This window comes from Hemitrygon akajei, chromosome 28 (genome assembly GCF_048418815.1).
Source record: "Hemitrygon akajei chromosome 28, sHemAka1.3, whole genome shotgun sequence".
NCBI classification, from domain to species: Eukaryota; Metazoa; Chordata; class Chondrichthyes; order Myliobatiformes; family Dasyatidae; genus Hemitrygon; species Hemitrygon akajei.
The window spans coordinates 7,881,346-7,908,841 of NC_133151.1; the positions used below are offsets into that span (position 1 = coordinate 7,881,346).

Here is a 27,496-nt window from a genome sequence, read left to right on the forward strand (position 1 = left end):
ACACTCAGACACACACACTCAGACACACACACACACACACTCACTCACACACACACACACTCACACACACACACACACACACACACTCAGATACTCAGACACACACACACTCACACACACAATGCTGGCTTCTGTCTGCTTCCCCCTTCCTTCCCAGTCCCGATGGAGGGTCTCAACCGGAAATGTCGGCTCTTTATTCCTCCCCTTAGATGCCGCCAGACCTGCTGAGTTTCCTCCGGTGTTATGTGTGTGTTCCGATAAACATTGAATGAACGTTGGGGGAAAAAATACAATCTAGCTCACTAATGCCCTTCAGGGAAGGGGGTTGCCTGTACCGGATGTGACCTGGATGTACTATCTCCAAGAAGGCAACATCCATCAAATATCCCCACTGTCCGGGCCACACCATCTTCTTGCAGCTCCCATAGGGCAGGAAGTAGAGAAGCCTCCTGGTTCAAAACCATATCAGGTTAATTTTCAGAGCAAACATGAGGAAATCTGCAGATGCTAGAAATTCAAACAACACACACAAAATGCTGGTGGAACACAGCAGGCCAGGCAGCATCTATAGGGAGAAGCACTGTCGACGTTTCGGGCCGAGACCTTTCGTCAATCCTTTCAGTGAGTCCTGATGAAGGTTCTTGGCCCGAAACGTCGACAGTGCTTCTCCCTATAGATGCTGCCTGACCTGCTGTGTTCCACCAGCATTTTGTTTGTGTTGTTCAGGTTAATTTCATTGCCTTTTAACTATATATGATTATATACATGTATAATACATATATATTACAAACGAGACAACCTTTCTCTGAACCAGGGTGTAAAGCACAGTATTACGCATAACACACGATAATTAATGAAGATAAAGATAAAATCTACAGATGAATCACACACAAATAACACACTAAAGTGCATTAATATTAAATATTGTCAGGTACAGAGCAGATTAACAGTGACATTTCGAATGTGATGCAGCAGGGAGTTCAGAATCCTGTCGGCCTGGGGGAAGAAACTGTTTCCCATCCTGACCGTTCTTGTCTTTGTGCATCGGAGTCTCCTGCCTGATGGTAGAAAGTCAGAGAGGATGCTGGATGGACGGGTGGGATCCTGGATAATACTAAGGGCCCTGCGTACGCAGTGCTCCTGATAAATGTCCCTGATGGATGGTAGGGAGACCCCTGTGATCCTCTCGGCCATTCTCACAGTCCTTTGTAGAGACTTCCAGCCCGACGCTCGGCTGCTCCCAGACCGGACGGAGATGCAGCTTGTCAGGACACAGGTACAGTTAAGATGGGGGGAGGGTGAGGGGAGATACTGCTCTTGAACCAACTGGCCAATTCTAATCCCTAACTCGGCATAATAACACTGTGACCACTTCGATCACTTTTTCCAACGTTGTTCCTTCCGGAGAAGCTGCGTATAACTTTGTGTGTTTATTGTGAATGCTGCTTACGAGGTGCTTTGTGTCTGTAGTGCTGCTCCAAGTTTTCCAGTGGACCTGTGCGTCTGACAATGAACTCGACTTTGACTCCACGAGGGCAATTTTGGAGCTCTTGCCTAAGAACGGTTGTGTTGACATTGCAGAGAGTTTAGAGGAGGTTCACGGGAATGAAAGGGTTAATGTATGAGGAGCACTCGATGGCTCTGTGCCTATACTCACTGGAGTTTTGAAGAATGAGGTAGGGGAGGGGTATCTCATTGCAACCTATGCCATATAGACAGGCCTAGATAGAGTGGATGTGGAGAGGATGTTTCCTGTCGTGGGGGAGTCTAGGACCAGAGGGCACAGATAGAGTGGATGTGGAGAGGATGTTTCCTATAGTGGGGGGAAGGACCAGAGGACACAGATAGAGTGGATATGGAGAGGATGTTTCCTATAGTGGGGGAGTCTAGGACCAGAGGACACAGATAGAGTGGATGTGGAGAGGATGTTTCCTGTCGTGGGGGAGTCTAGGACCAGAGGGCACAGATAGAGTGGATGTGGAGAGGATGTTTCCTATAGTGGGAGAGTCTAGGACCAGAGGGCACAGATAGAGTGGATGTGGAGAGGATGTTTCCTATAGTGGGAGAGTCTAGGACCAGAGGGCACAGATAGAGTGGATGTGGAGAGGATGTTTCCTATAGTGGGGGAGTCTAGGACCAGAGGACGCAGATAGAGTGGATGTGGAGAGGATGTTTCCTATAGTGGGAGAGTCTAGGACCAGAGGGCACAGATAGAGTGGATGTGGAGAGGATGTTTCCTATAGTGGTGGAGTCTAGGACCAGAGGACACAGATAGAGTGGATGTGGAGAGGATGTTTCCTATAGTGGGAGAGTCTAGGACCAGAGGGCACAGATAGAGTGGATGTGGAGAGGATGTTTCCTATAGTGGTGGAGTCTAGGACCAGAGGACACAGATAGAGTGGATGTGGAGAGGATGTTTCCTATAGTGGGGGGAGTCTAGGACCAGGGGACACAGATAGAGTGGATGTGGAGAGGATGTTTCCTATAGTGAGGGAGTCTAGGACCAGAGGGCACAGATAGAGTGGATGTGGAGAGGATGTTTCCTATAGTGGTGGAGTCTAGGACCAGAGGACACAGATAGAGTGGATGTGGAGAGGATGTTTCCTATAGTGGGGGGAGTCTAGGACCAGGGGACACAGATAGAGTGGATGTGGAGAGGATGTTTCCTATAGTGAGGGAGTCTAGGACCAGAGGACACAGATAGAGTGGATGTGGAGAGGATGTTTCCTATAGTGGTGGAGTCTAGGACCAGAGGACACAGATAGAGTGGATGTGGAGAGGATGTTTCCTATAGTGGGGGTGTCCCGGACCGGAGGTCACAGTCGAAGAATACAAGGAGGTCCCTTTAGAACGGAGATGATGGGGAATTTCTTTAGCCAGAGAGTTCACCAATTCATTGCCACAGACGGCGGTTGAGGCCAAGTTATTGAGTAAATTTAAAGCAGAGGTTGATAGGTTCTTAGTCAGGGCACCAATGCTTATGAGGAGAAGGCAGGAGAGTGGGGCTGAGAGGGATAATGAATCGGCCATGATGGAAAGGCAGTGCAGACTTGATGGGCTGAATGGCCTAATTTTTGCTCCTGCGTCTTGTATATCTATCTTTCTCGAGGGAGACTGACCTTTGCACAGTAATTTTATATTTTGCACTATACTGCTGCCGCATAAAAAGGAAATTTCATGATGTGAGTGATGATAAACCTGTTTCTGATCTGGGTCTCTATCGTGGACTGAGAGTGGGAAAGGGGGCAGGGAGAGGGGAGTCACGGCTGGGAAGGGAGCGGGAAGCACCAGAGAGGCGCTCTGTAATGATCTGTAAACCAGTTGTTGCCTGGCGTCTCAGGGCTGGGTGTGCCTGCAACTGCCCCACCTCCTGCCCCTTGCATTCCTCCTCTGCCTCCTGTCCCACACCCCTCCGTGACGCTCCACCCTTGCCATTCCCAACATCCTTCGCTCCCGCCAGATTGACAAACTCGTTCTTCGCTCCACGTTGACAAAAGTCTTAGGCACCCGGGCTATATAAATGTGCCGCAGACTTCTGCGCAGTACAAGACACCACCTCCAGGGTTCGGGGGGAATCACTGATGCTGTGACGTGACTGTCTCAAACAAATCTGAAACAAAACCAATCTCCCGGAACCTGCAGCATTCATCTTTAACTTGGATGGACGTTCCGGAACATTCTGCCTAGGGCAGAGGTGTCCACAGAAGGCTGCAAACTAGGTGTGGTAAAATGAGGGGTGGAGGCTTGGTGCTCGTGGGCACGGCAGACAAGAGGCACCTGCTCCTGGTCTAGAGTTCAACTTCTCTCTTTATGGTGCAGCCCGATGGTGGTAAAACTTATTGTGCCCCTGTTTGCCCACCTGCCCATACCCCTTCCATCAACTCCGTCAAAATTTACTTTCAGGTTGACCAATACTGCAGGGAGTGGGTGAGAAGGAGATTGAATTGTGCTTGGAGTTGTACAAAATGGGCCCTTTGGCCCGAATCATCTATGCCCACCCAAGGTGCCCAGCTGACCTGGTCCCATTTGCGTTTTTGGCCCACGTCTGTCTAAACCAGGGGTTCCCAACCTGTGGTCCACAGACCCCCTCATTGATGGTATTGGTCTGTGGCGTATAAAAGGGTTGGGAACTCCTGCTCTAAACCTTTCCTATCTATAAAGGAAAGTGCCTTTCAAACACTGTAATTGTACCTGCCTCTACCACTTAGCTTCCTTACTTAAGCCTGTTGTCCGTCATGGGGTATAGGCTGCTGACAGCAGCTCGGCAAATTATCTGTCCTGGGTCAGCCTTTCAAGTCGTCCCCATCTTGGTGTATCCTTCGTCTCCCAGCGATGAGGTCCTTGGAGCGTCTGTAACTCTGGGTTTTTACAGCATGGGGTTGCTGGCCCCATGTCTGACCCTCCTCCTTTCACAGCCAGCCTTGAACAGTCCAGGAGAAGTTCTAACGCTTAACACCCACCACCTTCTGTCAGAATCAGAATCACTGATAAATGTCGTGAAATTTGACTTTGTGGCAGCAGTACAGTGAAATTCATGATATTGGAGAAAAAAAAATGAATTACGGTAAATATATGTATAAAATAGCTAAATTAAATAGTACAAAGAACGGAAATAAAAAAAAAAGTAGTGAGGTAGTGTTCATGGGTTCGGTGTCCATTCAGAAATCGGACGGCAGAGGGGAAGAAGCTGTTCCTGAATCGTTGAGTGTGTGCCTTCAGGCTCCTGTACCTCCTCCCTGATGGCGGAGGGGAAGAAGCTGTTCCTGAATCGTTGAGTGTGTGCCTTCAGACTCCTGTACCTCCTCCCTGATGGCGGAGGGGAAGAAGCTGTTCCTGAATCGCTGAGTGTGTGCCTTCAGGCTCTTGTACCTCCTCTCTGATGGCAGAGGGGAAGAAGCTGTTCCTGAATCGTTGAGTGTGTGCCTTCAGGCTCCTGTACCTCCTCCCTGATGGCAGAGGGGAAGAAGCTGTTCCTGAATCGCTGAGTGTGTGCCTTCAGGCTCCTGTACCTCCTCCCTGATGGTAACAATGAGAAAAGACAAAATCAGGTTTAATGTCACTGGTGTGTGTCATGAAATTCATTAACTTTATGGCAGCAGTACAATGCAATACATGATAGATGAATATAGAGGGAAGAAAACTGAACTACGTTAGTATATATGTGTCTGTTAAATAGCTACGGTAAAATAAGTCGTACAAAAGAAAATACAGAAATAAAAAAAGTGGTGAGGTAGTGTTCACGGGTTCAATGTTCATTTAGGAATCAGATGGCAGAGGGGAAGAAGCTGTTCCTGAGTCGTTGAGTGTGTGCCTTCAGGCTCCTGTACCTCCTCCCTGATGGCAGAGGGGAAGAAGCTGTTCCTGAATCGTTGAGTGTGTGCCTTCAGGCTCCTGTACCTCCTCCCTGATGGCAGAGGGGAAGAAGCTGTTCCTGAATCGCTGAGTGTGTGCCTTCAGGCTCCTGTACCTCCTCCCTGATGGCAGAGGGGAAGAAGCTGTTCCTGAATCGTTGAGTGTGTGCCTTCAGGCTCCTGTACCTCCTCCCTGATGGCAGAGGGGAAGAAGCTGTTCCTGAATCGTTGAGTGTGTGCCTTCAGGCTCCTGTACCTCCTCCCTGATGGCAGAGGGGAAGAAGCTGTTCCTGAATCGTTGAGTGTGTGCCTTCAGGCTCCTGTACCTCCTCCCTGATGGCAGAGGGGAAGAAGCTGTTCCTGAATCGCTGAGTGTGTGCCTTCAGGCTCCTGTACCTCCTCCCTGATGGCAGAGGGGAAGAAGCTGTTCCTGAATCGTTGAGTGTGTGCCTTCAGGCTCCTGTACCTCCTCCCTGATGGCAGAGGGGAAGAAGCTGTTCCTGAATCGTTGAGTGTGTGCCTTCAGGCTCCTGTACCTCCTCCCTGATGGCAGAGGGGAAGAAGCTGTTCCTGAATCGTTGAGTGTGTGCCTTCAGGCTCCTGTACCTCCTCCCTGATGGTAGCAATGAGAACAAGGCATGACCTGGGTGGTGGGGGTCCTTAATAAGGTATTGCTCCTTGAAGATATCCTGGATACCACGGAGGCTAGTACCCATGATGGAGCTGAGTGAGTTTAACAACTCTTACCTTGATATCCTGTGTAGTAGCCCCCCCCCCAATTTCCCCTTTATGTAGGAACTCTTGCCCCTTTATATCTTCTCCTTCCCTCACCTTAAACTGATGCCCTCGAGTTCTAGGCTCCCCTTCTGTGAAGCTCCCATATGTTTCTGTTGAAAAATAAAATGCCTCCTATGATTTTATAAAACTCTATCAACAGACAATAGATGCAGGAGTCGGCCATTCGGCCCTTCGAACCCAGCACCGCCATTCAATGTGATCATGGCTGATCGTCCACAATCAGTACCCCGTTCCTGCCTTCTCCCCATATCCCTTGACTCCGCTATCTTTAAGAGCTCTATTTAACTCTTTCTTGAAAGCATCCAGAGAATTGGATGCCTTCTGAGGCAGAGCATTCCACAGATCCACAACTCTCCGGGTGAAAAAGTTTTTCCTCAACTCCGTTCTAAATGGCCTACCCCTTATTCTTAAACTGTGGCCTCTGGTTCTGGACTCCCCCAACATTGGGAACATGTTTCCTGCCTCTAGCATGTCCAATCCCTTAATAATCTTATATGTTTCAATCAGATTCCAGTGTGTACAAGCCCAGTCACTCCAATTAGGGGCAATTAGAAGACTCGTAGATGGATGAAAGGAAAATGGAAGCCTCTGCGGGAGGGAAGCGTTGGGCTGATCCTGGAGTGGGTTAAGCGGTTGACACAATATTGTGGGCTGAAGGGCCCATGTTGGACTCGGCCATTAAAACCGACTGTTTATTGCTCTCCATAGATGCTGTCTGACCTGCTGAGTTCCTCCAGCTCAAGATTTCCAGGATCTGGAGAGTCTCTAGTGTTTATGTTCTATGTACCCAGACACCGTGAAAAGTTTCTGTCTGCCATCCAGACAGACCATTCCATACACTGAGGTTGCAGAAAGAAAATCATATAGGTAGGATAGTGGCATTACTGGTAGCAGATGAAACAGCCTACTATCGTATCAATCACACTTTTTCTGGAAAACGATCACTGCAATCAGTCTGTGCCTGTGACTTTCCTTTAGGAGTTGAGCTTTTGAACCGCCTGTATTTTTACGATGTGAACTGAAAATTCGAGGCAGGAGGGGTTACAGCTTGGTGTGTACAGGCCAGATTGAGACGACGGGACAAGGACCGGAGACCGAGGAGCAGGCCAATATGGCTGGGGCGGACTTTGAGAGAATTCGAGGCAGGGCGGCAGGACCCGTGCCCGAGAGTGAAGAACAAGCCGACGTTTGACCAATTTGAGAATCGATCCAGATTGGAAAGCTCGGGTATGGGCTGAATCGAGACGGTGGGGCCCAGACCCGAGAGTGCATTGAAGCGACGGGTCCCGGGTCCGAGAGCGAGTTTACAGGCTGATGTTTGGTCAGTTTAAGTGCTGGGTCAGATTGCAAAGGTCAGGGTGTCAGGGCCAGAGGCGAATGACAGGTTCAGGACTCGGCAAGGTTTACTCTCTGCACTGATCTGGGGCTGAGCCCTGAAACTAACAAGCTCCTGGATCGGCTGTGACAGGCTTCTTGGCTGTGAACTCACTTTCCTGCTCTTTAATTTATCGTTTGGACGATTTGGTGTTTTTTTTGCACATTGGGTGTTTGACAGTCTTTTTTTTAAAAAATGGGTTCTACTAGGTTTCTTTGTGGCTGCCTGTGAGGAGACGAATCTCAAGGTTGTATATAGTATAGTTTCTTTGATAATAAATGTTCTTGGAACTTTGAACAGAGGCTGTTAGTCAGTCAGACATGTTGGACAGGATGCAGAGAATGGAGGGATATGGAGCACGTGTAGGTAGAAGAGGTTTTGTTTAATTTGGCTTCAGGATCAGCAGGGACATTGTGGGCTGAAGGGCCATAATACCTGCTGGTAGTGCAGAGGAAGTGCAGTCAGACAGATGAAGTGAGACAGATTCTAGGATGAAGAGCTCAAGAGTCTGATAACTGGAACGTAAAGGCAAGGGGGTAATGCCGAGGCTTTGTAAAGCACTGACAAGGCCTCACTTGGAGCACTGTGAGCAGCTTTTGATCTCTTATCTGAGGAAGGATGTGCTGACGTTGGAGAGGGTTCAAAAGAGGTTCACAAGAATTATTCCGGGATGGAGAGGTTTGTCATACGAAGAGTGTTTGATGGCTCTGGGCCTGTATTCACTGGAATTCAGAAGAATTCACTGAAATCCATTAAACGTTGAAAGCCCTTGATGTGGAGAGGATGTTTCCAATGGTGGGGGGAGTCCGTGACCAGAGGACACAGTCTCAGACTAGAGGGATGTCTGTTTAGAATAGAGATGAGGAGGAATTTCTTTAGCCAGGGAGTGGAGAATCTCTGGAATTCGTTGCCACAGGCTGTAGATGCCAAGTTATTGGGTATATTTAAGGCAGAGGTTGATAGGTTCTTGGTTAGTCGGGGCATAAAGGGGTATGGGGGGGGAGGGAGAAGGCAGGAGATTGGCGCTGAGAGGGAAAATAGTTCGGCCATGATGAAATGGCGGAGCAGACTTGATAGACTAAATGGCCTAATGCTGCTCCCCTCTCAACCTTCTAAATTCCAGTGTATACAAGCCCAGTCGCTCCAATCTTTCAACATATGACAGTCCCGCCATATGGGGAATTAACCTCGTGAACTAACGCTGCACTCCCTCAATAGCAAGAATGGCCTTTCTCAAATTTGGAGATCAAAACTGAACACAATATTCCAGGTACCCCTCCACAGTTCCTTCACTCTAAGTTTAGGAATTGGATGGCAGAGGGGAAGAAGTTGTTTCTGAGTCATTGAGTGTGTGCCTTCAGGCTCCTGTACCTCCTTCCTGATGGTAGCAATGAGAACAAGGCATGACCTGGGTGGTGGAGGTCATCCCTCCACGGTTCCTTCACTCTAAGTCCCAGCCTATCCAGTCATCACTGAGCCCATGAGTTCTGGCAACATCTAGTGAAACTTTTCTGCACCCTCTCCAGCTTGATCATGCCTGTCCTATTGTATGGCGATCAGAAGGCACTCGGTGTTTCAGACGTGCTCTCACCAGCGTCCTGTAGAGCTGTGTCACGATGTCCCAATTCTCGTACTCATTGACCTCTGTCCGATGAAGGCAAGCATGCCAAGCATCTTTGTGCCACCGAATCATTGGGTATACTTAAAGTGGAGGTTGAGAGGTTCCTGATTAGTCAGGGCGTCAAAGGTTCCAGGGAGAAGGCTGGGGAATGGGGTTGAAAGGGACGATAAATCAGCCGTCACGGAATGGCGGAACAGACTCGGTGGGCCAAATGGCTTAATTCTGCTCCTGTGAAAATCACGCTAGAAAATCTGCAGATACTGGAAATCCGGAGAGCAACACACAAGCACAAACTCAGCAGGTCGGGCGGCATCCACGAAAAGAGTGAACAGTCGACACTTCTGGCCAAGACCTCCCTTTGGAACGGAGAGAGAAGGGGCGAGGTGCCTGAATTAAAAGGCAGGGCAGGGAGATAGGGGAACGAGGCGAGCTGGAAGGTGATCGGTGAAGCCAGGTGAGTGGGAAAGATCAAGGGCTGCTCTCCTCTCCTTTCATATTCATTCTTCTCCAGCCCTTGACCCTTCCCACCCACCTGTTAAGTCCTGGCCTGTCTTATCTTCCCAAAATGCATCACTTTGCACTTGTCTGGATTGAATTCCATCTGCCGTCCCTTCGCCCAATTTCCCAGCAGATCTCAATCCTGTAGTATCAGACAGCTTTCTTCACCGTTCCACGTGAATCCAGGTTTTAGAGCTCCCCGATGAGTCTATAATACTGTGTAGAGTTAATAATGTGTACACAGAACATCATTCACTGGAGAGAAGTGTCAAGTGTTGATGTAGTTCATAATTCACTGTGTAGGAGTGGGGAGGCACGCTGACGTAAGGAGTAGGGCTTCAGAGATCCAAAGTTCAAAGTAGATTTATTGTCGAGCGACGTACATGCTGCCATGGGATTCATTTTCTTACAGGCATTTACAGGAAAAATGAAATACTATAGAGTTTATGAAAAACTCTACATAACCAGACAAGTACGAACAAAACAATCAACGTGCAAAAGAAGACACACTTTTTAAAAAAACAAAATAATGCTGAGAACATGAGTTGAAAAATGTCTTTGAAAGTGGTGGTAGAATGAGTTCAGAGTCGCGGTAATTGAAGTTGTCAGGAGCCCGATCATTGTAGGGTGACAACCAACGATTCTGTTCTCTAATTCTGTTTTTATGGCTGGGCGGACCAGCCTGTGCTCTGAGCAGGAGTTTCGACACGGCCTGATAACTGTGCGGCACTTTAATAAAGCGTTCTATTAAAGAAATGTCCTGCTGCGGGGCAACAGAGTCTGTGTGCACGGGAGCATTTCAGTCACTGTGCGGCCTCCCAGCTTACAGTGGAGCGGTGGTAATAACCGTTCCTGAACCTGGTGGTGTGGTACCTCCTGCCCGATGGCCTGGATGGTGGTGTTGCCCTTCATGATGAATGCTGCTTTCCTGTGGCAGCTCTACTTGTAAATGTGCTCATTGAGGGCTATGTCCGTGACGGACTGGGCAGCATCCACCGCTTTCCATTCCCGGGCGTTGGTGTTACTCATGAAATACCCTGGTTTAAGACCGCACTTTATTTTATTAAGGCAGGTATGCAATTGGGTATTTCACTTTCTGCAGATTTTCACAAAATGCGATGTGTTCCTTTAATTACATTACAGTTGGCCCTCCTTATCTGCGAGGGTTTGGTTCCGGGACCCCCCCCCCCCCGCGGATAGCAAAAAACATGGATGCTGAAGTCCCTTATTTAACCGGTCTCAGAGCGATGGACATTAGGACCTGATGCCGGAGCTCTGAATCCTCAGTGTTTCTGTTCACGAAAATAATCACGATCACGATTGAAAATAAAGTGGAAGTAATAACGCGATTGGAAAGAGGTGAAACGCAGTCGGTCACTGGAAAAGCGTTAGGCTACGTCGGTCAACGATCGGAACAATTTTAATGGAGCATGTGAAAGGCCCTGCCCCGATGAAAGCTACAATTATTACTAAGCAATGCAGGGGTTTAATTATTGTAGTACATATGTTTCTTAAGTGTTTTATATGCATAGAAAGGTAAAATATATACTATATACTAAGACAAACGTTTGACTAACTGACACTAAATAATACCAGATGTACCTGTTCCGACTTCAAATCCGACTTAAAGACGGACTCAGGAACAGAACTCGTTCATAACCTGGGGACTGCCTGTACTTTTAAATCATCTCTAGATTGCTTATAATACCTAATAAAATGTAAATGCGATGTAAATAGTTGTTATACTGTATTGTTTAGGGAATAATGACAAGAAAAAATAGTCTGTACATGCTCAAACAATGAGTGCTGGAGAGAGAACTTCCGGGTTTTCCCGATCCGCGGTTGGTTGAATCCGCGCAAACGGAATCTGCGGATAAGGAGGGCCGACTGTACACAAATGAGTAATCCAGTTGATTGATAAGTTAGGCTTGTTGAATCAGCCAGTATGATTTGCCTTATTAACATTTGGCTAGAAAGATGCCCCGGACCATTGTAGTGGGATTGAGGGCAGCCATTTTCTAGAGAGAGAGGGGAAAGGAGAGAGAGATGAAAGAATGGAGACGGGCGACAGATACGAGTGAAGAACATGAAGCAACGCTCACAGAACCCATTTGGAAGGACAGATACTGCTGTCAGAAAATCCTCCTGTGGACATGGAGAACGTACAGATAACTTGTAATTAGCTAGCTCTCACATGACCTTGGAGGATGTTTGACGCTTTGCCCTTGGAAATGGCATGGATATTTATTTATGTTTCGCCTGGACTGTATTCTCAGGCAATTGTTTGGTACCGTGAGTAAGTGAAGTGAAGCACACCGGGTTGACTACACGACAATGAGCTCCGATGATTATGTGCACACTTTAGGTTAAGATATGTGTAATGGGTGCTTTCCTTTATTTTGCTTGCTATAGTTTAAAATATTTTGACAGTACAATTTCAATTTAAATTTGTACTGGTCTGGGTTAAATTTTTGTTTCCTGGTGTACAGTAAATTTGCATGAGTGTGTGAGTGTTCAGAGAACTGATGACCTAATTTTTCCTTAAAGAAACGTTCAAACTTTTGTGTGTTGTGTTCACCCGAATCAAATTTTACCCTAGACGTGTTGATTTATCGGAAATGGCCTCCTTATCATTATTCTCCATGCGTTGTTGAGTATTGTTGGTGCTAGGTTGGGTTCACAGTAACAGCTAACTCATTACTGTTACTTAGATGGGGAGAAAATCGGAAGTGCAAAGGGACTTGGGGGTCCTAGCGCAGGATACCCTGAAGGTTAACCACCAGGTTGGAACGGCAGAAAGGAAAGCGAATGCTGTGTTGGCATTCATTTCTAGAGGAATAGTGTATGAGAGTAAGGAGGTGTTGATGAGGCTCTATGGGGCACTGCTGAGACCCCATTTGGAATACTGTGTGCAGTCTTGGGCCCCCTATCTTAGAAAGGATGTGCTAATATTGGAGAGAGTTCAGAGAAGATTCACGAGGATGATTCCTGGAATGCAGGGGCTAACATATGAGGAGTGTTTGTCGGCTCTTGGATTGTATTCATTAGAGTATAGAAGAATGAGATGGAATCTGATAGAAACATTTCAAATGTTGAAAGGGTTGGATAGAGTAGATGTGGAAAGGCTGTTTCCCTTGGTGGGTGAGTCCAGGACAAGAGGTCACAGTCTTAGAATTAGAGGGTATGCATTTAAAACGGAGATGAGGAGAAATTTTTTTTAGCCAGAGGGTCGTGGATTTATGGAATTCGTTGCCACATACAGCTGTGGAGGCCCAATCATTGAGGGTTTTTAAGGAGGAGATTGACAGGTATCTAATTAGTCAGGGTATCAAGGGATATGGGAAAAGAGCCGGAAATTAAACTAGACGGGAGAATAGTTTAGCGCATGGTGGAGTGGCGAAGCAGACTCGATGGCCGAATGGCCTGCTTCTGCTCCTTTGTCTTGTGATTAGGAGTCTACGGTGAGAGGGTTACACTCATTATTCCTGAGTGATGCTGATGTACTGTGAAAGGACAACACAAATGCTGGAGGAACTCAGCAGGTCAGGAAGAATCGGCGGAGAGAAATGGCAGTAGAAGTTTTGGGTTGAAACTCTTGCTCTTGACTGGAAAGAAGAAGCAGAGTGGACTCTCCACAATTTTACACTGGATATTGTGGAAATATATCTGTAATCTTGAAGTCTTCATGAATTTTAAACTTTTGTAAAATGTAGTGTGACAAAATGGAACCTGTGTGATCCTAGAGTGCTTAGCTGGTTTGTTGTGTTACGTATTCAGGCAACAATAAATATATGTGAGTTAGGCAAGGGTTTTTACAACAAATAACACGTTTATTAAACACTGAAAACAAACCCCCCAAAAGTAAACAAACACTAACGTAACCGGAAAACAGCTGCTGTGCGGCAGCTTCACAGTTCTTAAAGCGATGCAGCAAAAACAGTTCTTAAAGCGATGTTGCAAAAACAGTTGTTTAAAACGATATTGCCAAAAGTTCAAAATGCTCAGTCCATTTAAAAGGAGAGACTTTTTAAGGCGATTTAAATTCTCTTCCACGTCGTTGTCCTTCGATCCCCGACGTCGAATTCTTCCCACGTAGAATTTTATGAAACGTAACGGCTTAAAGGCACTGACCTTTCCTTCCACACTGTTCTCAATCTCTTGCTTTCCCACAGAGATTAACACGAGAACAGTCAACGAAATCCTTCCGAATGAGGATCACACAAGGTCGAACCCAATCCACCGTCGAAAATCGATTCTCCTCAATCTTTAACTCCCGAACTTTTATCTTCACTCTCCACAGTAAAGAAACTGCTGGCAATGACCTTTCAAACTTTAGGCATTAAATAAAACTTCATTTTTCAACTAAACTGCGTCATCACATTAAATCACGCAGTGGCATGAAGTCAGCTTGGCAAATCCAGCCACGAACTGCCCCACCTGACAGAGTGGGTCTTCCTTTTATAACCTGTTTAAAAAAAAAACTGTCACATGACCTCTACTGGCGGGAAAATGACATCACTCCACCATCACAAGACCATTACCTCAAGTCCAGTATAGCTTCAACCCCAGTCACGTGACAAGGGTTCGTAACAGTTGAAGTGCTTCGATGAAAGGCTTACAAGAAGGAGGTGTGTGTTTTATAGTTTGTGTGTGTGTCTTTTATAGCAGGGAGTGTTTTGACAACAGCGGAAAGACAGGACGTGGCTGTTGGGGGGAGGAAACCTCAAAAGACAAATGGACTAATTAAAGACAAATGCAACTCATTTAAGACAGATGCGGATGAGAAAGGAATTTGATTAAGGATGAACTACTGGACTCTACTTTAAAAAAAAAAGATCTGTTTTGAGCTGTAAGATTGAAGCTACCTGGTCACCGAATTATAGGAAAGATGTCAACAAAATAGAGAGAGAGTACAGAGGAGATTTACTAGAATGTTACCTGGGTTTCAGCACCTAAGTTACAGGGAAAGGTTGAACAAGTTAGGTCTTTATTCTTTGGAGCGTAGAAGGTTGAGGGGGGGACTTGATAGAGGTATTTAAAATTATGAGGGGGATAGAGTTGACGTGGATAAGCTTTTTCCATTGAGAGTAGGGGAGATTCAAACAAGAGGACATGAGTTGAGAGTTAAGGGGCAACAGTTTAGGGGTAACACGAGGGGGAACTTCTTTACTCAGAGAGTGGTAGCTGTGTGGAACGAGCTTCCAGTAGAAGTGGTAGAGGCAGGTTCGGTATTGTCATTTAAAGTAAAATTGGATAGGTATATTGACAGGAAAGGGATGGAGGGTTATGGGCTGAGTGCAGGTCGGTGGGACTAGGTGAGAGAAAGCGTTCGGCACGGACTAGAAGGGCCGAGATGGCCTGTTTCCATGCTGTAATTGTTATATGGTTACCTACCAACAACTTAATATACGGAGGTAGACTTTCCCTTGTAAGTAATATACAGGTAGTCACCGAGTTGCGAACTTCCAACTTATGGACAACTCGTACTTACGAACTGAGGAAGGAGAACGCCGTCTGCCATTTTAAGTCAGGTCGTGACGCCATCCGCCATTTTAAGTTGTTGCTGTTGACACTGTGTTGAGTGTGTAACTTGTATTTGGCTTAAATTTTTCTTAGCAAGATTCACCCTGACCCCGCCCTGCCTGTTCTCGTCGGCTGGTGGCGCAGTGAGATCAGCGCCAGGCTGGCGAACGGAAGTTCCAGAGTGCGATCCAGTGACAGACTGCTCTCGTGCCAGATAATACTAAGTAATACCAGATGTACTTGTTCCGACTTGCGTACAAATCCGACTTAAAGATGGAACTCGTACCCGGGGACTGCCTGTATGTGCATATAATTTGATCCACTCTTAAGTCTGTTGTCATCTGATAGTGTATATAAAAAGACTTAGCTGTGAATGGTACATGGCATGATCTTCCTCCCCCCCCCCCCCCCACCACCACTTTCTTTCCAGTCCATTTGAAGGGTCATGGCCCAAAAGTGACCATTCTCCTCCCCAGGCACTGCCTGACCTGTTGGGTTCCCACACTGCCGTTGATCCAAATTCAGGCATCTGTCTCTATTTTGAAAAAGGGAAGCAGAACTTTCTAAGCCCTTGTTGCTTGTGGACTCTGTCTGGTACTGTTCCCCTTTATCAGAGTGAGTCTGGAACAATGGCCGCCTCTGAGCCTGTCCAGCAAAGCGGTTGTTCCCCATTGAAGATGAGATCTATGGCCCCCCCCTGCATACATTCCACCTAACCTGACATTGTGCCTCTTCCTCCCGCAGTCAGCGATGCGGTGGCAATCCGGATAGAAAGTGGGATCCTGGAGCAGACCGGTGCATCCTCGGACGTGTTGGAAAGTGACACCATGGACCACTACCGCACCTTCCAGATGCTGGAGCGGCTCCTGCACAGCCCCCCGAAACTGATCAACCAGCTGCTCTTCCAGATACCCCCGCAGATGCAGTCCATGCTGATTGAGAAGTAAGCCATGGTAATACGGGAAATTAAATCCAGAAAAAATAATCGGAGCCCTGGATCAACAACTGGAACTAACTGGTTCCAGTAAACTGCCTGGAAGTGTGTCTGATGGGATGATGTGGAGGGAGCTTCACTCCGTGTCTGACCCCGGGAGTGTGTGATGGGACGGTGTGGAGGGAGCGTCACTCCGTGTCTGACCCTGGGAGTGTGTGATGGGACTGTGTGGAGGGAGTTTCACTCTGTGTCTGACCCTGGGAGTGTGTGATGAGACGGTGTGGAGGGAGTTTCACTCCGTGTGTGACCCCGGGAGTGTGTGATGGGACTGTGTGGAGGGAGCTTCAATCTGTGTCTGACCCCGGGAGTGTGTGATGGGACAGTGTGGAGGGAGTTTCACTCTGTGTCTGACCCCGGGAGTGTGTGATGGGACGGTGTGGAGGGAGCTTCACTCTGTATCTGACCCCGGGAGTGTGTGATGGGACGGTGTAGAGGGAGTTTCACTCTGTCTGACCTCGGGAGTGTGTGATGGGACGGTGTGGAGGGAGCTTCACTCTGTGTCTGATCCCGGGAGTGTGTGATGGGACGGTGTGGAGGGAGCTTCACTCTGTGTCTGACCCTGGGAGTGTGTGATGGGACGGGGTGGAGGGAGCTTCACTCTGTGTCTGACCCCGGGAGTGAGTGATGGGATGGTGTGGAGGGAGCTTCACTCTGTGTCTGACCCTGGGAGTGTGTGATGGGATGGTGTGGAGGGAGATTCACACTGTGTCTGACCCCGGGAGTGTGTAATGGGACGGTGTGGAGGGAGATTCACTCCGTGTCTGACCCCGGGAGTGTGTGATGGGACGGTGTGGAGGGAGCGTCACTCCGTGTCTGACCCTGGGAGTGTGTGATGGGACTGTGTGGAGGGAGTTTCACTCTGTGTCTGACCCTGGGAGTGTGTGATGAGACGGTGTGGAGGGAGTTTCACTCCGTGTGTGACCCCGGGAGTGTGTGATGGGACTGTGTGGAGGGAGCTTCAATCTGTGTCTGACCCTGGGAGTGTGTGATGGGACAGTGTGGAGGGAGTTTCACTCTGTGTCTGACCCCGGGAGTGTGTGATGGGACGGTGTGGAGGGAGCTTCACTCTGTGTCTGACCCTGGGAGTGTGTGATGGGACGGGGTGGAGGGAGCTTCACTCTGTGTCTGACCCCGGGAGTGAGTGATGGGATGGTGTGGAGGGAGCTTCACTCTGTGTCTGACCCTTTTTTTTTACAAAATCCTTTATTACACATATCGGTGCTATACAATATATACAGAACAGTGGCAAACACAATTACTTCACTACAAATAGACAATAGACATTACACCAGAATGTTGCCATCTCTATCCACGATGGCATTTACACCCCGCGGAGCCCAACGGTCTCGAAACTCCTCTAAGGTCGCCGTGGACTGCGCGTGTCATTTTTCAATATTTACCTGGGCACGAACATACCCTCTAAACATTGCCAGGCAGTCTGCCCGGGGAGATCCTCCCGCCACCCGTTTCCAAGACCCTTGAATGGCGGATTTTGCCAGTCCCAGGAGCAAGTTTACAAGGACATCCTCATCCCTCCATGCCCCCTTCCTTACTGGATGACCATATATAAATAGGGTGGGGCTAAAATGCAGCCAGAAGGCGAGAAGCAGCCCACGTAAATACGCAAAAAGGGGTTGCAGCCTCACACACTCCGTGTACATGTGGTACACGGTCTCCTCCAGCCCGCAGAAGTTACATGCGGGTGGGAGATCCGTGTACAAACTAAAGAACTTATTGCAGGGCACCGCTCTATGTAGCACCTTCCAGCCGAGATCTCCCAGGTGCATGGTAAGAACCCCCTCGTAAAGGGACTTCCAGTGGGGACCCTCATCACCTCCGGGTGGAAAGACCGACCATCATGGCGTGTCGGGACGGTGGACAAGGGCAAGGAAGTGGAGGGTGTGGAGCAGCAGCCCATACAAATACCTCCTACTTGCATCCCTGAATGGGACTGTGGGTATCGATGAGAGAAGGCTCAAGCTGTGTGGACACAGCTCCCGGAGAAGATTGCGGGGTCTGGGCCCGACAAGCAGCTCGGCCTGAGTCGATCCACACACCTGCGCCGCACCAACATCCACTGAGGTAGGGCAAGGGTCCGCCAGGACCTTGCCCTCCGCCAGAGGAGGGGATTCCCGGCCTGAGGCGACCATGTTCCAGACTCTCAGTAGGTCCTGATAGAAACCGGGCAGACTCCGCAAAGCAGTACGGCTGACGCCCGCCGGTGGTAGCCACACGTCTTTGTGAAGACAACAGCCCCTCTGGAGGAAGAAAGTCGCCAATACGTGCCACCTGGGAGGGTGCTCGGCGTCCAGGAATCTCTGCAGAGTCCTGAGGCGGAGAGCCGCCAGTCGTGTTCGAACGCACACCAGCGACTGTCCGCCCTCTCCCACTGGGAGACTCAAGACCGCTGCAGAGACCCAGTGTTTCCTGTTGCCCCAGAAGAAGTCCACTAACTTCCTCTGCATTCTTGCAACAAACGGGGCAGGAGGGGCCAAGGTGACCATCCGATACCACAACATGGAGGCCACCAGCTGGTTTATGACCACTGTTACGAACCCCGTAACTGGGTATCTTACCAGCAAAGATAGGAGTATCCGTTGAAGTCTGATGATACTATTTTTAACAGTATTTATTAGTAAAAATACACAAAAATAATATCAATGCAAATATACAGATAAGATACGTCATCAATACTAAACCTAAAAGTGCGGGTATAATAATAATCAATAAGAAATAAGCTCTACCGTTGTCTAGGGGATAATGAATTGTCTGATGGAAATATAAAGTTCAGTTCAGTTCATGCAGGCTACGGTAGTTGTTGTTCACTGTGTTGCAATTGTTGGAGAGAGAGAGGGAGAGAGAGAGAGTAACTTGCCGACTTTCCTTTTACGATTTTGATCCGTCGATGCGTTGTTGTTGTGGCCATTCACGTATGACCCCTCCGTCCTTTAGCTAGACCGTTCCGTGGCGGACTCATCACCCAGGCAAGGGTGGACACACACACAAGCCCCCACCGGTCTCGTAGCGTCTCTCCTGGTGCGTCTGAGGGGTGTTTCCCCAGACCCTACTTTTATCCCCACTCATGGGGTCTCAGGTGTCAATCAGGTTGGGATGATGCAATCCCTCAACCAGACCACTCTGGTTGCCCCCTGAGGGGTTTCAATGAATAGAACAGTACTCAATACACAATTCCTTCTTCAAGAGACAATAGCAGTAATCTCTCTCTTTGTCAGTAGGAGACATTCCAACTTGTGGGCCTCTCTCACTTTAATTTTTCATGAGCGTTGTCAATAACAACTGCCTTTGCTGTTATCCTGTGTCTCTCTCATCTCCTTTGATAACAGCATCGGAATAGTAGCGATTTGCGATTCTCCAAAAGGGGGGGGGGGGGCATTGGCGATTCTGTACCCTTCTACCCATCAGAGTTGCTCATCATTCGTAGCACCATCACCCTGCCTCGATAGGAAAGCACCCTGAGAAGGCCTGATCAGTGCCCCAGTCGGGCCATGACTTTCGTCTCCAGGTCCTGCCAGTTTGCCAGCCAGGTCTCCCCAGAAGGACTCAGGTAGACTCCCAGATAGAGGAGATGTCTAGTGCTCCACTCAAAAGCTCTCATCTCCTCCGGCAGGGAGTCCACCTGCCACTGACCCACTAAGAATCCGGAACATTTTGCCCAATTGTTCCTGGCGGAGGATGCCGCTGAGAAAACTTCTTGGCACTCGCGCATCCTCCGCAGGTCATTGGGATCTGTCATCATGAGGAGTACGTCGTCGACGTAGGCCGACAGGACGACCTCCATGTCCGGCTCACGCAGAACCAGACTTGTCAGTCTTCGCTGAAGAAGGCTCAGGAATGGCTTGACACAGATCGCGTACAATTGACCGGACATGGGGCACCCCGACATACTCCTCTCCTGAAGGGAATGGGCGCTGCCAGTGATCCATTGACCTTAACAAGGCACTCCGTGGCAGAGTATAGGAGCCGAACTCGGGCCACAAAATGTGGTCCGAGCCCAAAGGCCTGCAGAGTGCCCACCAGGAAACTGTGGTCTACCCGGTCAAATGCCTTCTCCTGGTCAAGAGAAAGAAACGCTGCCCGGGACCCAGTCTCCTGCTACAGGTGGATCAGGTCCCATACTAGGTGGACATTGTCCTGGATGGAGCGGTCCGGGACCATGTAAGATTGGTCAGGGTGAATCACCTGTCTCAGTACTGAACCAAGACGGTTGGCCAATGCCCGGGCGAAGATCTTGTAGTCCGCGCACAAGAGGGAGACCGGGCGCCAGTTCTTTAGCAGGCGGAGGTCTCCCTTCTTGGGCAGTAGGACCACAACAGCTCTCTGCCATGAGAGGGGCATTTCCATGGTGCCTAGGCTCTCCCCTAGAACAAGGCTGTAATCAATCCTCAGGACATCCCAAAAAGCCTGATAGAACTCTACACTCAGACCATCTAAGCCAGGGGACTTACCCCTCTGGAGTTGCCAAAGGGCAGTAGACAGCTCCTCCTGAGTCAGGGGAGCGTCTAGATGCGCTGCGTCCTCTGGGCTGACCTTTGGCAAATCTTCCCAGACCTCCCTGCACGCCCCCGCATTTGACGGATCTGGTGAGAATAAGGACCGATAGAAAGTGCGGACTTCTTTGATAATTTCGTCGGGGTCCGTGATGGAGGAGCCATCAGCAGCCAGTAGTTCCACCAGCTGCTTTTGAACTCCCCGCCATTTCTCCAACGAGTTGAAGAAGGGTGAGCCGCGGTCCAAATCTTGCAGCATTTGGATCCACGATCTCACATATGCACCTCGGGACTGCTGAAGCTGCAGATTCCTTAGTGCGTCCTTCTTCTCCTGGTATTCCTGCCACATTGGTTGGTCTCCACTGGTCGGACCAAGACGGGACTCTAGGTCAAGCAACACTCTCTCAAGCCGCTCAATCTCAGAGCCCCGCCTCTTTGTCGACCCCCTAGTGTACTCCCGACATAAAAACCGGATGTGGGCCTTGCCCACATCCCACCACAGCCGTAGGGAGCAGAACTCTCTACATCTGTCTCTCCAGGTGGCCCAGAATGCTTGGAATGAATCCCGGAATCGGCTGTCCTCCAGCAGCCGGTTGTTAAAGTGCCAATACCCGGATCCCACCCGAGGGTGCAGAGGAGTAAATTCCATCCACACAAGGTGATGATCCGAGCACGACACTGGCCGCATGGAGGACACCGACACGCAGGAGACATAAGCCCGAGAGATATACAGGCGGTCTATCCGGGAACCCCCCTCTCTAGATCTTCTGGAGAAGGCGCTAGAGTCGGGGTGAAGATTCCGCCAGCTGTCCACCAAGTCAAAGGAGCCGACTTGCTCCTTTAACTTTTTAGCCGATGCTGGGTCGCATTGGAGGCCCGTGCGGTCCTCCACCTCGAGGGTACAGTTGAAGTCTCCCCCGAGGATGTGGCAGTCCCCAGGATCGATGGAACTCAGCAAGGTGGACAGCTGACAGAATAGGCGCGTCTGCAGCACCCCACGCCTCGGAGCATACACGTTGATAAAATGCAACGGTACTCCATCCAGGCGCACAGCCAGGTGGAGCAGACGGCCGGGCACAACATCTTGGACTCCTACGATTTCTGGCCGGAAGGTTGGGGCCAACAGGATTGCCAACCCGTTAGAGTTGGAGCTAAGGTGACTCATGTAGACCCTGCCCTGCCACTCCAGGAGCCAAGCGGACTCGTCCCCCGGGGTGGTATGGGTTTCCTGCAGGAAACTCCCATCCCATATCTGCGGAGAGAGCCCCTGCTACCGTTTACATTAAAACTAGCTATGGTAAGTTTCATGTCGGGAGCACACTAGGCCTCAGCACCAGTACCCTTCCCACTGAGAGCGGTGGCGCCCTCAGCCGCACTATCCCGAAGAAAACCAAGAATATTCTTTGCTTTCCGGGCCCGACTGCTACCATCACTACCCTGTGACCCACCATCTCCCGAAGGAGAGAGGCTGCTTTCCACCCTGATGTCCCTCACCAGGTCATCCAGAAAGGATTTCAGCTGCCGTCTGTCATTCCCTGACACAGCATTCCTCTTCCCCTTCCGTCTGAGGATGACTCGCAGGGACTTCACCAGCCTCGGCATGCTTGGCCAGTGAAGCGAGGCTAGTTTAGGCCGATGCTTTGCATCCACAGAGGAGTGAATAAACTCTCTGATCTCCTCCACAGGTATCAATGGGGACTTTTCAGGAGGGGTGAGGATGTCCATTGTCTTGCTATCAATAGAATCTCCCTCCTCATGTGGTGTATAAGGTGGCTGCACTTGTAACCCACACTGCGCAGTGGGTACCTCCCTCATACCTTCCTGCTCCACCGTCGCATTAGTCTTATCCACAGTTGCGACGATGGAGGGAAAATCCCCAGGGACTCCCTACAGGCCATTAGTTGATGGAGTCGGCATGCAGGTTATATCACCCTCCCCAGGGGACCCCAGCAGCTCTGGTCCAAGGGATTCACCGGCAGCCTGATGCTGACAGTGAGAGAGCTTGGTCTCCTCTCCGCTTGTACCATTTAATACATTTGCTTCCAGGGAGTCGCTTACTGCTAAGTCCTGGGTGGAGGGCTCCAGGTCTGTCTTAGTTGTGCAAACAGGCCTAGCACTAGCTTCCTGCACAACCACACCACCCACCACAGGACTGGTGGCTACATCTGGGGATTCAGGGCTAGGCACAACTTCCACCTGGATTCCCACCCCTTTCTGGGACTCCCCCTCATCTACATTCTCTGCCCTCTTGGGGGAACATTCCCTTCTCCTCTTCAAGCCGGAGGAGCACACAGGTGCGGAATTCACCAATGGAGCGGTACTCTCCGCTTCTATCGCCCCGTCCAACCGTACGCTTCCCCGAGCCTCCCTCTCCACTTCAGGGCAAATGGGCGTGAGCTCTGCGGTCTCGGGGGCCGACTTCTTCATGTGTTTGGATTTCTTCCTCACTTTCCTTCCCTGCACAGGCTCCACCCCGTCCCTCACCTGAACCTCCCTGCACGTAGTCTCAGGAACACTCGCCTGAACCACAGGGGTAGGAGCAGAGACTGGAACAGACGTAGGAGCAGGGACAGGGTTAGAGACAGGGTCAGGGGCAGGAGCAGGGGCCGGCACAGGTGTAGGAGCAAGAATGGGATCAGGGGCAGAGGTAGCTGGGGCACTAGTTCCCGAAGTGGACTCCCTGGGTTTTCGGGTGCTAGGACAGTCCCTCCGAAAGTGCCCCACCTCCCCGCACGCATGGCACCGTGGGTGCTCAACACCTGATAATCTACCCCCTCGTGCCGGACAGTAAACCGGCCCTCAACTTCATCCTCCTTTTCCAGCTTCATGAGTACCTGTCGCTGGAAAGAGATTACGGTATGGAGGGTGCGTCTCCTGAACTTGTGCCTGATGGCAGTTATTTCTGACCGTACTTGCCCCAAGCGGGCCAGTGCGGGAAGCAGGTCCTCGTTGGGGATGAAAGGCTTTACGTGACCGAGGATGATGCGTTGTGTGGGAGCTGTCACTAGCTCCATCTGTAAAAAGATGTTTTCCACCGTGATCCCTCTACTGAGGGCCCGATGCACCAACTCATCATTCCTCAGATAAAACACTGCCTTCCTGAACTCTTTTTCAGTGGCCAAAACACCATCTCTCCCCAACAAGTCCTCCATAGCCTCCGCGCACTTTTCCAGGGTAGTTCCAGTTCGCAAAATACATTGCACCCCGTGTTCAACTTTCACCGACCAAAACAGGGCGTTGTCCGGGCCTTTGCATAACTCCCCGAAGGCCTGCGACTCCCTGTAGACTGGTCCGGCATGTTGCTTCTGTGTCCGAATCGAGAATGATACGGTGGTGGTGCTGCTTATAAAGTCCTGGAGCGAGTTGAGTAACTGGCTGGAAAAGTTTGTACTCGGCAATACCTTGCTGGCTCCGTGCCAGAAATTCCAATGCCAGGAAAGGCTCCGTTAGTCCTGCAGAACTTCCAGGCCGTGAGAGGTCGAGACGGCTCAAACGATGTTTCGGCTCCTACACCGAACGTGAGCTACGATGATAGAGATGGAAGGAGGTTCTCCAGATGTCAGTGGGGGAACAATGGCTTTTGTGTCCGGTTTTTGGAGCGACCCGGCTTCCTGGCGAGTTGCCAGCGACCACAGCAGGGAGCTATGTAGTTCACAGCCGTCAACGAACCCCGTCCAATCTGGCAGAAAAATTCCAAACGAAGCTTCCATGCTAAACCAGCCGCTCACTTAAATGTTCAAGAGATGTTTCAAACCAATTCCAAGTAACTCATGACCTTAAATACAGCAGTTTTTCCTTGATTTCTCCCAGCACAATCAGAACAGCTCCACTCTGTGTCTGACCCCGGGAGTGTGAGATGGGACGGTGTGGAGGGAGCTTCACTCTGTGTCTGACCCTGGGAGTGAGTGATGGGACGGTGTGGAGGCAGATTCACTCTGTGTCTGACCCCGGGAGTGTGTGTTGGGACAGTGTGGAGGGAGTGGTGATGGGGTGTAGAGGGAGCTTCACTCTGTGTCTGACCCCGGGAGTGTGTGATGGGACGGTGTAGAGGGAGCTTCACTCTGTGTCTGACCCTGGGAGTGTGTGATGGGACGGTGTGGAGGGAGCTTCCCTCTGTGTCTGACCCCGGGAGTGAGTGATGGGATGGTGTGGAGGGAGTGGTGATGGGGTGTAGAGGGAGCTTCACTCTGTGTCTGACCCCGGGAGTGTGTGATGGGACGGTGTGGAGGGAGTGTGTGATGGGACGGTGTAGAGGGAGCTTCACTCTGTGTCTGACCCCAGGAGTGTGTGATGGGATGGTGTAGAGGGAGCTTCACTCTGTGTCTGACCCCGGGAGTGTGTGACGGGACGGTGTGGAGGGAGCTTCCCTCTGTGTCTGACCCTGGGAGTGTGTGATGGGATGGTGTGGAGGGAGTGGTGATGGGGTGTAGAGGGAGCTTCACTCTGTGTCTGACCCCGGGAGTGTGTGATGGGACGGTGTGGAGGGAGCTTCGCTCTGTGTCTGACCCTGGGAGTGTGTGATGGGACGGTGTGGAGGGAGCTTCACTCTGTGTCTGACCCCGGGAGTGTGTGATGGGACGGTGTGGAGGGACTGATGATGGGATGGTGTGGAGGGAGCCCTGTGTCTGTGTCCCTGCCTCAGGGATTTATAGTGAGACGGTGTAGTGGGAGTTGTATTCTACATCTGGCAGTATCTGTGGTGCTTTGCGTGACTGAAGTCAAACGAGTGAACGGACTCTCTATTCTTCCGCCAGGTACTATCAATTTGATGAGCCGTTTGTGCGGGAGGTCCTGGGGAAGAAGCTGTCGAAAGGGACCAAGAAGGACCTGGATGATGTCAGCGCCAAAACAGGCATCACCTTGAAGAGCTGTCGGAGACAGGTAAAGGCTCGCACGCTGCACTGTCTTCATCCCTGCACCATGACGACTCGTTCCTGGCTTATCAACCAGCTTCAGTTCCTGCTTAATGTCTGCTTTCCCTTCCACGAAAGATAAAATTAAATTCTTTGCTTCATAACAAGTCCTGCTCGAAGGCACTTTGGTTGTCAGTTTACCTGTGTGCAGAAGGGTAAGGGTCTTCCCTGTGGAACGTTTACCCTGTGTGGGGCTAGTCCCATAGAACATATTATATGTTACAGTATAGTACAGGCCCTTCAGCCCACAATGTTGAGCCAACCTTTTTACCCTCTCTAAAATTAATCTAATTCTTGTCTCTTACACTTTTCTACCATCCTATCTTAAGATATCCCAATAGATCTGCCTCAACCATCACCCAAAGACCGATGCACCCAGCCAGCACTCTCTGCCTGATTTTAAAGTAAAAACTACCTCTGACATCCTCCCTGTACTTTCCTCCAATCGCCTTAAAATTATACCCCCTTGTGTTAGACATTACCACCCTTGGAGAAAGTCTGGCTGCCCACTCACTCTATGCCCCTTATCGTCTTCAAGGTGTTGTGTTATTGAAAGGATATTGAGGCTACAGAGAGGGAACAGAGGCGAGTTCCTCGAGTAGTGGGAAAATGTGAAATGAAGTCCAAAATTCAAAGAAAATGTATAATTGAAGTACGTATGTGTTTCATGTACAACCCTCTCTTATAGGCATACTCAATAAATCCGTATAATAATAACCACAACAGAATGAATGAAAGACCGCACCGTCTTGAGCTTTCAACCAGTCTGCAAAAGACAACAAATTGTGCAAATAAAAAAGAAAGAAAATAATAATAATAAATAAGCAATAAATATCGAGAACATGAGATGAAGAGTCCTTGGGAGTGAGTCCATAGGTTGTGGGGACATTTCAATGATGGGGCAAGTGAAGTTGAGTAAAATTATTTCCTTTGGTTCAAGATCCTGATTGTTGAGGGGTAGTAACTGTTCCTGAGCCTGGTGGTGTGACTCCTGAGGCTCCTGTATCTCCTCCTGCCCAATGACAGCAGCGAGAAGAGAGCACGGCTTGGGTGGTGGGGATTTCTGATGGTGGACACTGCTATCCTGCGACAACGCTTCACGTAGATGTGCTCAGTGGTGGGCAGAGTTTTACCCGTGATGGTCTGGGCTGTATTCACTACTTTTTGTTGGATTTTCCGTTCAAGAGCATTGGTGTTTCCATACCAGGCTGCGATGCAGTCTGTCAGTATACTTTGAATCTTTGAAACATAGGATGACAGGTCTTAAACTGGAGGAAGGCCAACTTTCAAAGTAAATTTATTATCAAGGTTCGTATGTGTCACCATATACTTCTCTGAGATTCATTTTCATGCAGGCACTCACAGTAGAGCACAAAAAATACAATAGAATCGATGAAAAACTACGCATAAAGACTGACAAACAATGTGCAAAAGAAGATGACAAAAATATAATAAGTAGATAATATTGAGAACATGAGATGTAGGGTCCTTGAAAGGGAGTCCATTAGTTGTGGAATGAGCTCAGTGTTGTTCTAGAGCCTGATGGTTGTTGACAGCGGAGTGATTGTTGGTCCCAAACTGCTGACCTCCTGGGATTTCCACGCACAGCAGTCTGTAGAGTTTACAGAGAATGGTGCGAGAAACAACAAACACCCAGTGAGCGGCAGTTCTGTGGGTGAAAACGCCTTGTTAATGGGAGAGGTCAGAGGAGAACGGCCAGACTGGTTCGAGGTGACAGTAACTCAGATAACCACACGTTACAACGGTGGTGTGCAGAAGAGCATCTCTGAACGCACAGCACGTCGAACCTTGAAGTGGGTGGGCCGCAGCAGCAGAAAACCGTGGACAATCTCTCAGTGGAGAGATTATTTATAATTAATTTTTATTTCTAATTATTTATTAGGTACAGAGGATA

General features: G+C 49.5%; 1 protein-coding gene across 1 annotated transcript in view; it reads left to right on the forward strand.

Moving 5' to 3' along the window:
- The window catches only part of fibpa (fibroblast growth factor (acidic) intracellular binding protein a), a 101,487-nt gene that overhangs the window by 16,630 nt on the left and 57,361 nt on the right, over positions 1–27,496 (forward strand). Inside the window, exons 2-3 of the mRNA XM_073031268.1 lie at positions 15,911–16,109; positions 25,423–25,549. Of these exons, the coding sequence (XP_072887369.1) occupies positions 15,911–16,109; positions 25,423–25,549 (326 nt within the window). The remainder of the gene's footprint in view (positions 1–15,910; positions 16,110–25,422; positions 25,550–27,496) is intronic.